Below are 12467 nucleotides of genomic sequence, written 5' to 3' on the forward strand. Positions count from 1 at the left end.
TCAATTCAAATGGAGACTGTAATCAAGAAAGCAAGACAAGGTAAGACTTGAAAGGGCAGCAATGGAAGCATTTTGCAAGATTGCTGCTAGCAAAGATGTGTGATTAGAGACCAAGGCTAAGACCATCCACACCCTCATAGTCTCCTATGTTTAGATTCGAAGTTGGACAGTGAAGATGGCTGATAGGGAAAAAATTGTTTCATTTGAAATATGGTGTTGAAGGAGATTTCTGGATATCCAGAGTTGCCAAAAAGAGGAACAAGTGTGTATTAGAAAAAAATTAAGCCTGAAACATTGCTGGAGGCAATGGACAAAACTGAAGCTGTCTTAATTTGGGTCCATCAGGAGAAGATATGGTTCTTTGAAAAAGATAATAATGCTGGGAAAAGTAGAACGCAGCAGGAAAAGAGGAAGACCAAATATGAAATGGATTGATTCCATAAAAGGAGCCATAGGCATGTGTCTACAGGACCTGAGCAGGGCTGCTGAGGACAGGGCATTGTGGATATTACTTATTCATGTGATTGCCAGGAGTCAGAGTTGCCTCAACAGCATGTAACACACTATATATATGGTTCTGCATACTGTTTACTTTCCAACATGACAAATCTCAAAAACTCAAACTTCTGTAACCAAAATCTCCACAAGCATAATTTTTTAATGTTTTATATTCTGTGTCTTATCACTTTAAATTTTTAAAAAATTTATTTTAATTGTTGTTCAAGTACAGTTTTCTGTCTTATACTCCCATCCCAGCCCACCCCCCAGTGCTCCCCACCTCCCATTTCCACCTCCTCTTAGTTTTTGTTATGTGTCCTTTTTATTTGTTCCTGTAAACCCTTCCCCTTGAAATTCCCTCTCTCCCATCTGGTCACCATCAGCCTATTCTCTATTTCAGTGCCTTTGGTTATATTTTGCTTGTTTATTTGTTTTATTGATTATGTTCCTGGCCTGGCTGGTGTAGCTCAGTGGATTGAGCGCGGGCCTGCGAACCACACGATCACGGTTCGATTCCCAGTCAGTCCACATGCCTGGGTTGCAGGCCAGTTCCCAGCAGCGGACTCATAAGAAGCAACCATACATTGATATTTCTCTCCTTCTCTCCTTCCCTTCCTCTCTAAAAGACAAATAAATAAAATCTTTTAAAAAAAAGAAAATGATTATGTTCCTGTTAAAGCTGAGATTCATGTGGTATTTGTCTTTCACTGCCTGGCTTGTTTCACTCAACATAATGCTTTCCAGTTCCATCCATGCGGTTGCAAAGGGTAGGAGCACCTTCTTTCTTTCTGCGGCATAGAATTCCACTAAATGTACCATAGTTTTTTGATCCATTCATTTACTGATGGACAAGGTCGCTTCAAACACTTGGCTATTATAAATTGTGTTGCTATGAATATTGGGGTGCATAGGTTTCCACAAGGATAATTTTAAATGTATAGAATTGCATTGCTTAAATGTACCATGATTCACTTAAGTGTTTCCCTAATGTTGGCTGTTTACCTTATTTCCATTTCTAAATCATTTTAAGTAATGCTGAGTTTAGTATCTCTGAAGACATCTTCAACCATGTTTCTGATTATTTCTTTAGAATATGAACATTTAAAAAATCTTGACAATTTGTTGACAAATTTTTTCTAGAGAGATTCTCCCAGTATATGCCTTAAACCAGTAATATATAAGGAAGTTTTTATGGCTCTTAGCAATAACTTTACCAAAATATTCCCCCCCCCCATTATGCCATTCTGCCCTTTACAGTCACCTTAAAGGATGGAAAGGGATTGGTGAATGGGGAGGAAATAAAGATTACATACAGTAATAAGGGCCATACAGTCTATAAGCAGCACCCATTTTCAGTTTTTCTATCATCCTCCATTTTTAAAGGGAATCTCTGAGGTGATATCAACAAAGAATCAAAGCTTAATTTTTTTTTAAGATTTTATTTATTTATTTATCTTTAGCGGGGAAGGAGAGAGGGAGAGAAACATCAATGTATGGTTGCCTTTCATGCATCCCCTACTGGGAGTTGGCCTGCAGGGAACCGGCCTGCAACCCAGGCATGTGCCCTGACTGGGAATTGAACCACATCCTCTGGTTCACAGGCCCATGCTCAATCCACTGAGCTACACCAGCCAGGGCCAAAGCTTAATTTTTAAACAACCTTGGTATCATTTTAAAACCCCATTTAAGTAGTTTACATTCAACAAATGTCTCTAAAGTACTAGATTTGGGAAATCTACTTAACGATGCATAGTAATTCCCTATAATTTTATAGCACAGTTTTCATTTGTCCCCAAGACGTGATTTCATTTTAGCTATTTAGAAACCTGAGTAGACCAAATTATTTTATTTTTATTTGCTGACTGTATTTGTAGGAGGAAACTAAGCTTAACAGAAGATAAAAATGCAGGTTTTCTCAGCATATTGTTGATATAATCAAATGAGAAGGCCATTAAAACGACTGAGATGACTTGGATACTTGGTAACTTAGTAAGCAAACCAAAACCTAAGCCAGAATCAATTCCTACAAATACCTCAAGGATAAGAACAACCGATACTAAACAGCCAACTAGGTTTTCACAAATAGTGCAACCACTTAAGTTATAGCTAATAAAACAGTTTCTTTGCTTTGCCTGTATATCTTCTTTATAAAAAACCTTGCACTTTAGCTCCCATCAGTTGAGCCCTCTTAACCATTTCCAGTTTGGTACTGCCTGATTTGAATAATTTTTTGCTCAAATAAACTCAAAATTATTAGTATGCTTCAGTTTATTTTTTAACAATAATTAAACAAAAACACTACACAAACAGAAAAGGTTCAGTGTGAGTAGTAGTATAATTTGATCCTTCTAGGTACCCAGAAGAAAGCAGACAGGATTTGGAGTTGCTAAGGTGATATTATTTTACTGTTCTTCTCTGATGCAAGTAACATGTTTAGTCAAAAACAGTTCTCAAAGAGTAAACAAAAATGATTTTACCATTTAGGTGCTCATTCTTCAAGACTAAGATGAATACGAGGTCTTTAGACATTTTAAGGTCAAATTAATCATGGGTTTCTGTAGCATTTTGTGAATTGCTATATTTTAATTATATTACAGTGTTATATTTTAGATTATTAATTGGTGTTTTCTCCACTATGTGAGCACTGTGGATTGCCGATTATATCTAGTATTTTTATATGTTCTGCTTCTTAGTCCTGACGATAGATGCTTAATCCCACTTTAACAAGAGGTGAACGAGTGTATATGGATGTGAGTGATTCCCCAAGACAAATTTAACAAGTATCAACGTTCTGTGAACAAGTTCCATTTATTTTCTGTCAACCCATAGGTTGCATTAAGTTGTCATTAATTTCTGTTTAAATCGTATAAAGTATTATTCCTCGGTGCCAACAGGCTAGAATCATTTTCCGCAAAGAAAATAGTCGTTTGGGCCTAGACAATGATGCCCATGAGAAAGATTTAACCCTGGCTTTCAGGGTTTGTCCTTCGCGTATGGCTATCCCCTGATTCCTTCCACACTGTCAGCGGAGCGCCAGACTACGGGACCCGCAAACCCCACGCGAGGGCTGGGCTTTTAGCGGATTGCGAAATCTACGCCGACAGGGAACTCAAGCAACCGGCGTGAAGGTTGCCGGCGGGCCGCATATTCCGTGCACGTGTGGCGACCAATCCAGCCCGGTGGCCCTTAGGGTGCAGGGCGTGTGCGATTTAGCCCGGTTGGCTTTAAGGGTTTGAAAAACCCTTTAAGGGTTTCAGGCGGCTCCCGCAGAGCCGTGACCACTTCTCTCGTGCGGAATGTTGCTTCTGGCGTCTGGCGGCCTGCTGGCGGCTGGACCGCACCTGGGCACAAAGAGGACGGTGTTGTGGGTGGCCGCCGCGCTCCGAGGCCCCAGGTCGTCTGTCTCTCGGGCAGCTTCCTGCAACACTTCCTCGGGGCGGGTCGGCTGCCAGAGGGCTGGGCTGCGGGGAGCCGTGCCGCTTTTCCAGCGTCCCGTGCCTTTGCAGGTCGGCCTTTGGAGGGCTGCGGGCCCCGAGTAAGGGTGGGTGGTGGACGTAGTAGCGTCCGACCTGCGGAGGCCGGGCTCTTCGGGAGTTTCTCCCCACGCCTGCGGTGGGCTCTAGTGCGGAATGAGCCCTCTGCGGGATTGGCGGGAGTAACAGGCCTTGCCTGGGGAACAGCCCGTGGTCCCGTGGGGCGCGGCAGCGGCGAGTCTAGGATCATCTGTTAGGAAGTGGTTATTCTCTGGGTGGTACCAGGCAGTTTACAGGGTGTTGCAATAAATAAAGCGGATTTGTGGAGACTTACCGGTATTTTCTCCTGCTCTTTAGCAGAAGCTGGGGAGAGTTAATTTGCAGCAGAAGTGTACGCACCACCTGATCCCGAATTAAGAACTTGGATAACCTGAGTTATACTTTTTATTGGGTGGTTCTATATTTAGGAATTCTTTTGCTCCCTGGACAAAGGGGATGGAGACGTTAATTTTCTCATTTTAATCTCAATAAACTGTCTTCTAATTCTGTCTTGTTAGATACCAGGATTGAAACATGGAGGAAATCCCAAACTTAGGAATTCGAATTTAATATTTCAGCAAAAAAATAATTAGGCATATTTTATGAGGTGTATATGCTGTAAAATTTATTTTCAGACGTTTGGGGACTCTTGGTCCCGTGAAATTTGATGTTGGATTTCAAGTAAAATATTTTTCGTAATGGGAACAAGGGATGAAAGAGGATGGATATAAGGCCTTCAGAGAAAGAAGTTGCTCTTATTTTTTTTTTGTACTGTACTAGCCATAGTATATTTTAGAAGTGTTAAAAATGGTCTGGACTTTACACAATTTGATTTTTTAGTGTTTTGCTTACATCATGTTAAGATTAGTTTTTGAAGAGCAAGTGCATGTAAATCTTTGATAATGAAATGAGAGTGATATTCTCATTAACATTTTGATAGAAGAAACTATTCCAGTAAACGTTTTTTGTGCTCAAGGTCACACTATTTAAAAAGCTTGGAGCAGGAACACAAACCTAGGTGTTCAAACTGCAACTCAGTATGTGTCTAATTATGACTAATATTAAGGAAAGACATTCTATTAGCCAGTTTGATTTCTTTAGCTCTGCAGATTATTGGGAAGAATTCCTTAAATCACCTCATGTGAGAAGTTCTCTATTCATTATCTTAATTTTTATAATGTAAAAGTTGGTCTAAATGCAATTTATTATGTACATATAATGGTTTCTTTCAATAGATACCTCTTCGTTGGGAAAGATGTGTTCAAGGCTTACGTACACAAGTTGAAAAATCAGAAGATGAAAGGCTGATTTATACTGGGAATCTGGCCCGAACAGTATTTGGTGGGTAATCAGAGATGAGGCTGATTTCTTTTTTTCTTTTAATTGTTAAAAAATGAAAATGCTTTTAGCTTGTGTTATTACTTTAGCACTTCTTAATTGCAAGACACAAGGAAAAATTAGATTATAATTTTTTTCTTGTGCTTTTGATAAAAGATTTAAAGTTTGAGACCTTTGCATTTTTAGTTTTAAAATAGATTTTTGAAGTCTATTATGACTTCGTGACCTTATGCCTGGGTGTTAAAGCTTCCTTCATTTAGTCAACTCTTGGGATGTTTAACAACAAAATACAACAAAAAGTGTGTATTTGTATAATGTTTGAATATACAGAGAAAAAATTGAAGAATACCTCTGAAGATTAGTTATTTTTGGAGAAAAGACATTTATATACTTTAAAAATTTGGCAGTTAAAATGAGCATGCTATACTTTCTTTTACATTTTTTTCAGGTCATCTTTCAACAAATATGTTTTTTAATGGCTTTTCCAGGTAGTAGAAAGTTATGGAGAAGGAAAAGACAGTACCAAATTGCTACAAGTTTAAAGCTCTTTCCTTAGATCATGATTTAGGTTTTAGTATGAAACAATTTAGTAAGGAAGATTGAGAGAATTTAAGTATCTCATTATAATCTTTAAAAAATGTAGCCTGAACTATTGGGATTATTTTATAACCAAGTTCACTATAAGAGTTCAGCACCCACATGTGTATTTGTTTTTGATCATGCTGTTATCAACCAATTATTTAAAATTTACTCCGGAAATCTGTAAGTTCTCAAGTGTGTGACATTAAAATAGAGTATATTTAAAGTACAGTTTTAGCTACTTAAAACTTTTTAGGAACAAAGGCTGATTATCATCACTATGGAGTGACATTGTGAAGTCAAATTAATAATCAATTTTGAGCCCTGGGTGGTGTAGCTCAGTGGATTGAGCTCGGGCCTGTGAACCACAAGTTTTTGGTTCGATTCCCAGTCAGGGCACATGCCTGGGTTGCAGGCCAATTCCCAGCAGGGGGCTCACGACAGGCAACCATACATTGATATTTCTCTCCTTTTCTCCTTCCCTTCTTCTCTAAAGATAAATAAATAAAATCTAAAAAAAAAAAAAAAGAAATGAACATCTCGCTGGGGCTACTGATTAATTAATTTTAAATTACTGAAGCAAGATAAGCCCTCCACCAACATCAGTGTGTGAGTGTTTGCTTTTTTTAAAAAATATATTTTATTGATTATACCATTAGAGTTGTTGTTCTGTTCCCCCCTTCATTCCCCTCCACTCTGCACACCCCCTCCCCCACCACTCCCCCCTTTTAGTTTATGACCACGTGTCTCAAGTTCTTTAGATTCTGTATTTCCCCTACTATTCTTGCCCTCCCCCCTATCTATTTTCTATCTACTGTCTATGCTGTTTTCTGTACCTTCTCCCCCCTTCTCCTCCTCCCACTCCCCTGTTGCTAACCCTCCATGTATTCTTCATTTCTATGGTTCCACTCCTGATCTAGCTGTCCTCTTGGTTTGCTTTTGTTTTAGGTGTGCTTGTCGATAACTGTGAGTTTGCTGTCCTTTCACTGTTCATATTTTTCATCTTCTTTTTCTTATATAAGTCCCTTTAACATTTCATATAATAAGGGCTTGGTGATGATGAACTCCTTGAACTTGACCTTATCTGAGAAGCACTTTATCTGTCCTTCCATTCTAAATGAAAGTTTTGCTGGATAAAGCAATCTTGGCTGTAGGTCTTTGGATTTCATGACTTGGAATACTTCTTTCCAGCCCCTTCTTGCCTGTAAGGTCTCTTTTGAGAAATCCGCTGACAGTCTGATGGGTACTCCTTTGTAGGTGACTGTCCCCTTATCCCTTGCTGCTTCTAGGATTCTCTCCTTCATTTTAGTCTTGGCTAATGTAATTATGATGTGCCTTGGTGTGTTCCTTCTTGGGTCCAACTTCTTTGGGACTCTCTGAGCTTCCTGGATTTCCTGGAAGTCTATTTCCTTTGCCAGACTGGGGAAGTTCTCCTTTATTATTTGTTCAAATAAGTTTTCCACTCGTGGCTGTTTCTTTCCCCCTTCTGGTACCCCTATAATCCGGATGTTGGAACGTTTAAAGATGTCCTGGAGGTTCCTAAGCCTCTCCTCATTTTTTTGAATTCTTGTTTCTTCATTCTTTTCTGGTTGGATGTTTTCGTTCTTCCTTCTGGTCCACTCCATTGATTTGAGTCCCAGCCCCTTTTCATCACTATTGGTTTCCTGTGCCTTTCCCTTCATTTCAATTAGTTTAGCCTTCATATGTTCCTCTAATTTGTGACTATAATCTACCAGTTCTGTGAGCATCCTGATCACCAGTGTTTTTAACTTTGCATCTGAGAGGTTCGCTATTTCTTGGTCACTTAGAGTTATCAGCTCTGGGACTTTGAGTTCTTCTTGAGCCACCTTTTGGGCTGTTCGTGCCTGTTATGTCTGAGGAGCAGAGCCCTAGGAGTTCACCAGGGCCAGGCAACCCTGTCGCTGGGTTGTGACCCTGTATGTGGGGGCGGGGCCAAAGGAAAACATTGGCGGTCCCCTCTGCCTCCTCCCGCCTGGGGGGTGGGGGCGCCCTGTTCTGTGCGAATGTGCAACCTTGGTCAGCCTGCCCCGCACCCTCACTGGGTTTGCCACTGGGGCCTGTGCGGTTCGCCGCTGGGGCCTGCGGGATCCGTCTCACTGCTCACACCTCTGCTGATTTCGTGCTTGAATGTGTGACCGTGCTCAGCCTGCCCCACACCCTCACTGGGTCCGAGCTGCTACCCCGGCTGCCTGGGTCTCCTGAGTCTTGGGATCCTTCCTGCCCTAACCTGCTCTGCTGCTGGCTCCGCCCCTCTTACCGGTGCGGTTGAACGGTTCATTGTTGTCGGACTTCCGTATAGTTGTTTTCTCTTCTTTGGCTGTGTCTTTGTTTACTAAACCTTTGTTGTATTCAAACTTGGTTGTGGGAGAAGGCATGGAGTTTCCACCTATGCCTCCCTCTTGGCAGAAGTGAGAGTGTTTGCTTTGTTATGGCCTCACCAGTAGAGTATGTTGTTAAACTTCTGGGTTTTGCTGGTTTGGGGAAAATTGTATCTCATTGTGGTTTTTATTACATGTTTTATATGATTGAGGTTTAGCATCAATTGATCTGTTTAAGGACCATGTGCGTTTTTGTTTCAATGAACTGTCTGCTTATATTTCTTGCATGTTTGTGTACAGTGTTTTTGTTTTTTTTTAAATTCTATTTATTTATCTTTAGAGAGGAAGGGAAGGAGAGAAGGAAATATCAATATATGGTTGCCTCTTATGAGTCCCCTGCTGGGAACTGGCCTGCAACCCAGGCATGTGCCCTGACTGGGAATCGAACCGCGATCATGTGGTTCACAGGCCCGAGCTCAATCCACTGAGCTACACCAGCCAGGGCGTGCTTTTGGTTTTTTTCTTCTGATATGCTAGAAACCTTTTATATATTGGGAATATTAACTCCGATATAAATTGCAAATATTTTTTTCATTTGTCTCTTTACTTTGTTTATGGTATTCATATCTATGTACATTTTAAATCAGACTTATCAGTCTTTCCCCCTCAATGCTTCAGTTTTTGAGTCATTCTCAGATTATAAAGGACTTTATGGATGTTCTCACACCTCAGATTTTATTTTTTACATTTCAATCTCTCAATTATTTGGAATTTTCCTGTTATATGGTATGAGGGATGAATTGAATTTTATGTTTTTCTGTGTGGCTATCTAGTTGTTCCAACACCACTTTTGCCTACTTATTTAGATTAATGTTTACCCTATACTAAATATCCATATATGATGAGGTTTATTTCTAGATTATTCATTTTGTTCTATTGATCTGTCTGCTTTGTTATGCTCCAGTACCATGCTATTTTCTCTTATTTTATTTTTTAAACTTTTGTTTTTAAAGATTTATTTATTTATCTTAGAAAGGAAGGGAAGGAGAGAGAGAGAGAGAGAGAGAGAGAGAGAGAGAGAGAAAGAGAGAGAGAAAGAGAGAAATATCAATGTATGGTTGCCTTTCACACATCCCCTGCCGGGAACCGGACATTGGCCTGCAACCCAGGCATGTGCCCTGACTGGGAACCGAACTGCGATCTTGTGGTTCACAGGCCCGCGCTCAGTCCACTGAGCTACACCAGCCAGGGCCATGCTATTTTAATTATAGCTTTATATTTTAGTATCTAATACCCCTTCCTTATTTATGCTGCTTTTGTTTTTCCAAACTAATTTTATAATCAATTTGTCTAAGATCTCAACTTGTCTACTTTCTAAACAGATGATATTTTTCTTGGGATCATGTTGAAAGTATACATGCAAACTAAGAAATTTACATTTAAAGTCATTTATTTACTTATTGTAGTAAAACGCATAACAAAATTTACCACTTTAACAATTTTAAGTAAACAGTTCAGAAGTCATTGCTTTTGAATCTTTCTAATATAAGTTGAATACTTTTTCCATATATTTCTTACCCACTGGTGTTTTTATTTTTATTTTTTTTTTTGTTTGGTAATTTTTTGTTTTAATCCTGGGCATTTGGCTTGATAAAGTTAGCCCAAATTTGAAGATTTTCTATTAGAGATGTGGAAGTGCTTATTAATACAGTTTTACTTGATAATTGTCTGACTGAATTGATTTTTATAGTATTCATAAGGACATTAGAGTAATATTAAATTTCTTATTGTGGAACTGAGGTAGAGGCCAATTAACCCTAAAGCAATTTCCCATTTGGAAAGACAGTGCATTGGAATGTCCAACAGCCTGGACTCAAGTCACATGGCCTGGATTTGAATCCCAGCACTGCCCCTCAGTAACTCTATGACATTGAGCAAGTGCCTCATTTTTTACGTCTCTTAAATTACCTCATGATAATAATTTTGCACCTATGTTATAGTGTTTTCTATAGATTTCATGGATTTTTATAGATTTCAAAATATCTAAAGTGCTTAAAACAGCGTGGGATGTTATAACATTTGTACGTGTTTTGTGTTTGTTACAGTTTTAATGATGATATAGTAAGAAGAAAGGTGGAAAATTAATTGAATAGATTGATTCTGAAAAGTATTAATTATCTCCCCCTTTTTTCCCCCATTTAGGTGTGAAATGTTTCTCTTATTCTACAAGCGTGATCAGCCTTGCATTTCTACCATACATTTTGGCACAAAATAATATTGTATTTGGAAGTCTGCCTTTGCAAATCTTATTCTATGGCATCATAGGAAGCTTTACAGTGATCACTCCAGTCCTGCTTCACTTTGTTACGAAAGGCTATGTCATTCGGTTGTACCATGAGGCCACAACAGACACTTATAAAGCCATTACTTACAATGTTGTGCTTTCAGAAACAAGTACAGTGTTTCATCAGAGTGACGTGAAGATTCCTAATAGTGCACATGTATTTACCACATTTTATGCTAAAACAAAGTCACTGTTAGTTAATCCAAGTCTTTTTCCAAATCCCAAAGACTATGACCATCTTATGGGTTATGACAAACCGTTCACTTTTGATATGGAAGAAATCAGTGAAAAGAAGCAGCTTAAAGATGAGAAATGAGTCTACTGTTTTTTATATTTGTGCTTAAATGTGATTTAGTTTTCCAGTGTAATAAAATTGTCTTTTTTGTTTTCTGTTAGTGATGGACTATTAAAAATAATTTCAAACTGTAGCAGACAACTTTTAATTAATTTTCAGAGAATTATATTCCTTTATAATAACAAGCTATGTGAAAACAAAGAGTATAATATTACACCATTTGTGGTTTTTAAAAGGTGTGAAAATACATGTACATGTTGGCAAATGCATAGGTAATTGAATCAAGAGTGGTTGCTTTCAGCTGGGGATCAGATGTCAGACACGGAAGGGGTAGTTATTTTTCCTTTGTTTGGAGATCAGATGTCAAGAAAATAGGGGAAGTTATTTTTCCTTTGCATTTGGATTTTTATTTTTTAAAAGATTTTATTTATTTACTTTTAGAGGGAGGGGAAGGGAGAGAGACAGAGAGGGAGAGAGACAGCAATATGTGAGAGATACATTAATCATTTACCTCTTGCATGCCCCCAACTGGGGACCTGGCCCACAACCCAGGCATGTGCTCTGACTGGGAATCAGACCAGTGACCACTCAGTTCATAGGCCAGCACTCAACCCACTAAGCCACACCAGCCAGGGTCTGCATTTTTCTGAGTATATTACAGATATTATCTTTTCTCACATTAAAACTCTAAAAATTTATAAATTCTGGAAAGTAGTGTTAATCTCCCTTTGGTCCAGTACATAGCTTATTGCCTATGTTTTCTGGCCGGGATGCCCATAGTAAGACTGTCCATGTGCAGTCAAGTGTGGTCAGCTTTGGGGGAAATGGTGACCTAAGTAGTGCTGTCTCATGTGGTCCCATTTGTTCCTCATACACTCTTCCCTTGGTGCACCATCGGCAGGAAAGTCACATGTACTGAATAGATGGATGGTACATTTTATAAAGTAGCAATCTTTTTAAAAAGAAATATCAATTTGCTGTTCCACTGATCTATGGGTTCATTGGTTGATTCTTGTATGTTCCCTGACTGGGAATAGAACCTACAACCTTGGTGTATTGGGTCTACACTAACTAAGGAGCAACTTAGGCAGGGATATGCTAATTCATTAAATATTGGCATTTTAAGATTTTTACCTCTGATTTAAAATAAAAATTCATTCCCATAAATGATTTTCAGCTATGATCAAAAGACCTCAAACCATGCTATTTAGATCTGTAGATACTTAGTAAGTGCTGGAGTGTGCTAAGTACTGTGCTAGTTTCCAAGTCAGAGTTAAGAACAAAACAGCCAGACTGTATGAAGCTGCCTAAAGTCTTATTGCCTGCCTCGGAGGTAAATCTAATGGTGGCTTGCCTCTGTGTGGGGGAGGTTGATGGGGAAGCAGCAGGGCCATCATTATTTCATAGGGAAGATCATTTCAAGTCTGAAGCTGCTGGAAGCTTACGGTTTAAGGAAGGAAAGTGCTCATCTTTCTGAGATCCAGAGCCTGCCTTCTCAGAGAACAGGCTCCGGGTCTCAGAAAGATGAACAAGCTGGTGCCATCTCTATCCTCCGGCTGCAT

General features: G+C 39.2%; 1 protein-coding gene across 1 annotated transcript; it reads left to right on the plus strand.

Moving 5' to 3' along the window:
* Window positions 1–3614: 3614 nt before the first annotated feature.
* On the plus strand, window positions 3615–11038 carry TMEM70 (transmembrane protein 70). The gene is made up of 3 exons (XM_037039720.1): window positions 3615–4004; window positions 5246–5351; window positions 10469–11038. Exons 1-3 carry the CDS (start codon window positions 3795–3797, stop codon window positions 10924–10926), a joined length of 774 nt encoding a protein of 257 aa, XP_036895615.1. The 5' UTR covers window positions 3615–3794; the 3' UTR covers window positions 10927–11038.
* The last annotated feature ends 1429 nt before the right edge of the window (window positions 11039–12467 follow it).

Source organism: Sturnira hondurensis, unplaced genomic scaffold, assembly GCF_014824575.4.
Source record: "Sturnira hondurensis isolate 20B ecotype Veracruz unplaced genomic scaffold, ASM1482457v3 Scaffold0025406, whole genome shotgun sequence".
NCBI classification, from domain to species: Eukaryota; Metazoa; Chordata; class Mammalia; order Chiroptera; family Phyllostomidae; genus Sturnira; species Sturnira hondurensis.

Coding starts and splice junctions, on each gene's coding strand:
- TMEM70 (XM_037039720.1), top strand. CDS start 3,795: ATGTTGCTTCTGGCGTCTGGCGGCCTGCTGGCGGCTGGACCGCACCTG. Junction 4,005..5,245: donor AGCGTCCCGTGCCTTTGCAG/GTCGGCCTTTGG, acceptor TTCTTTCAATAG/ATACCTCTTCGTTGGGAAAG. Junction 5,352..10,468: donor TCTGGCCCGAACAGTATTTG/GTGGGTAATCAG, acceptor TCCCCCATTTAG/GTGTGAAATGTTTCTCTTAT.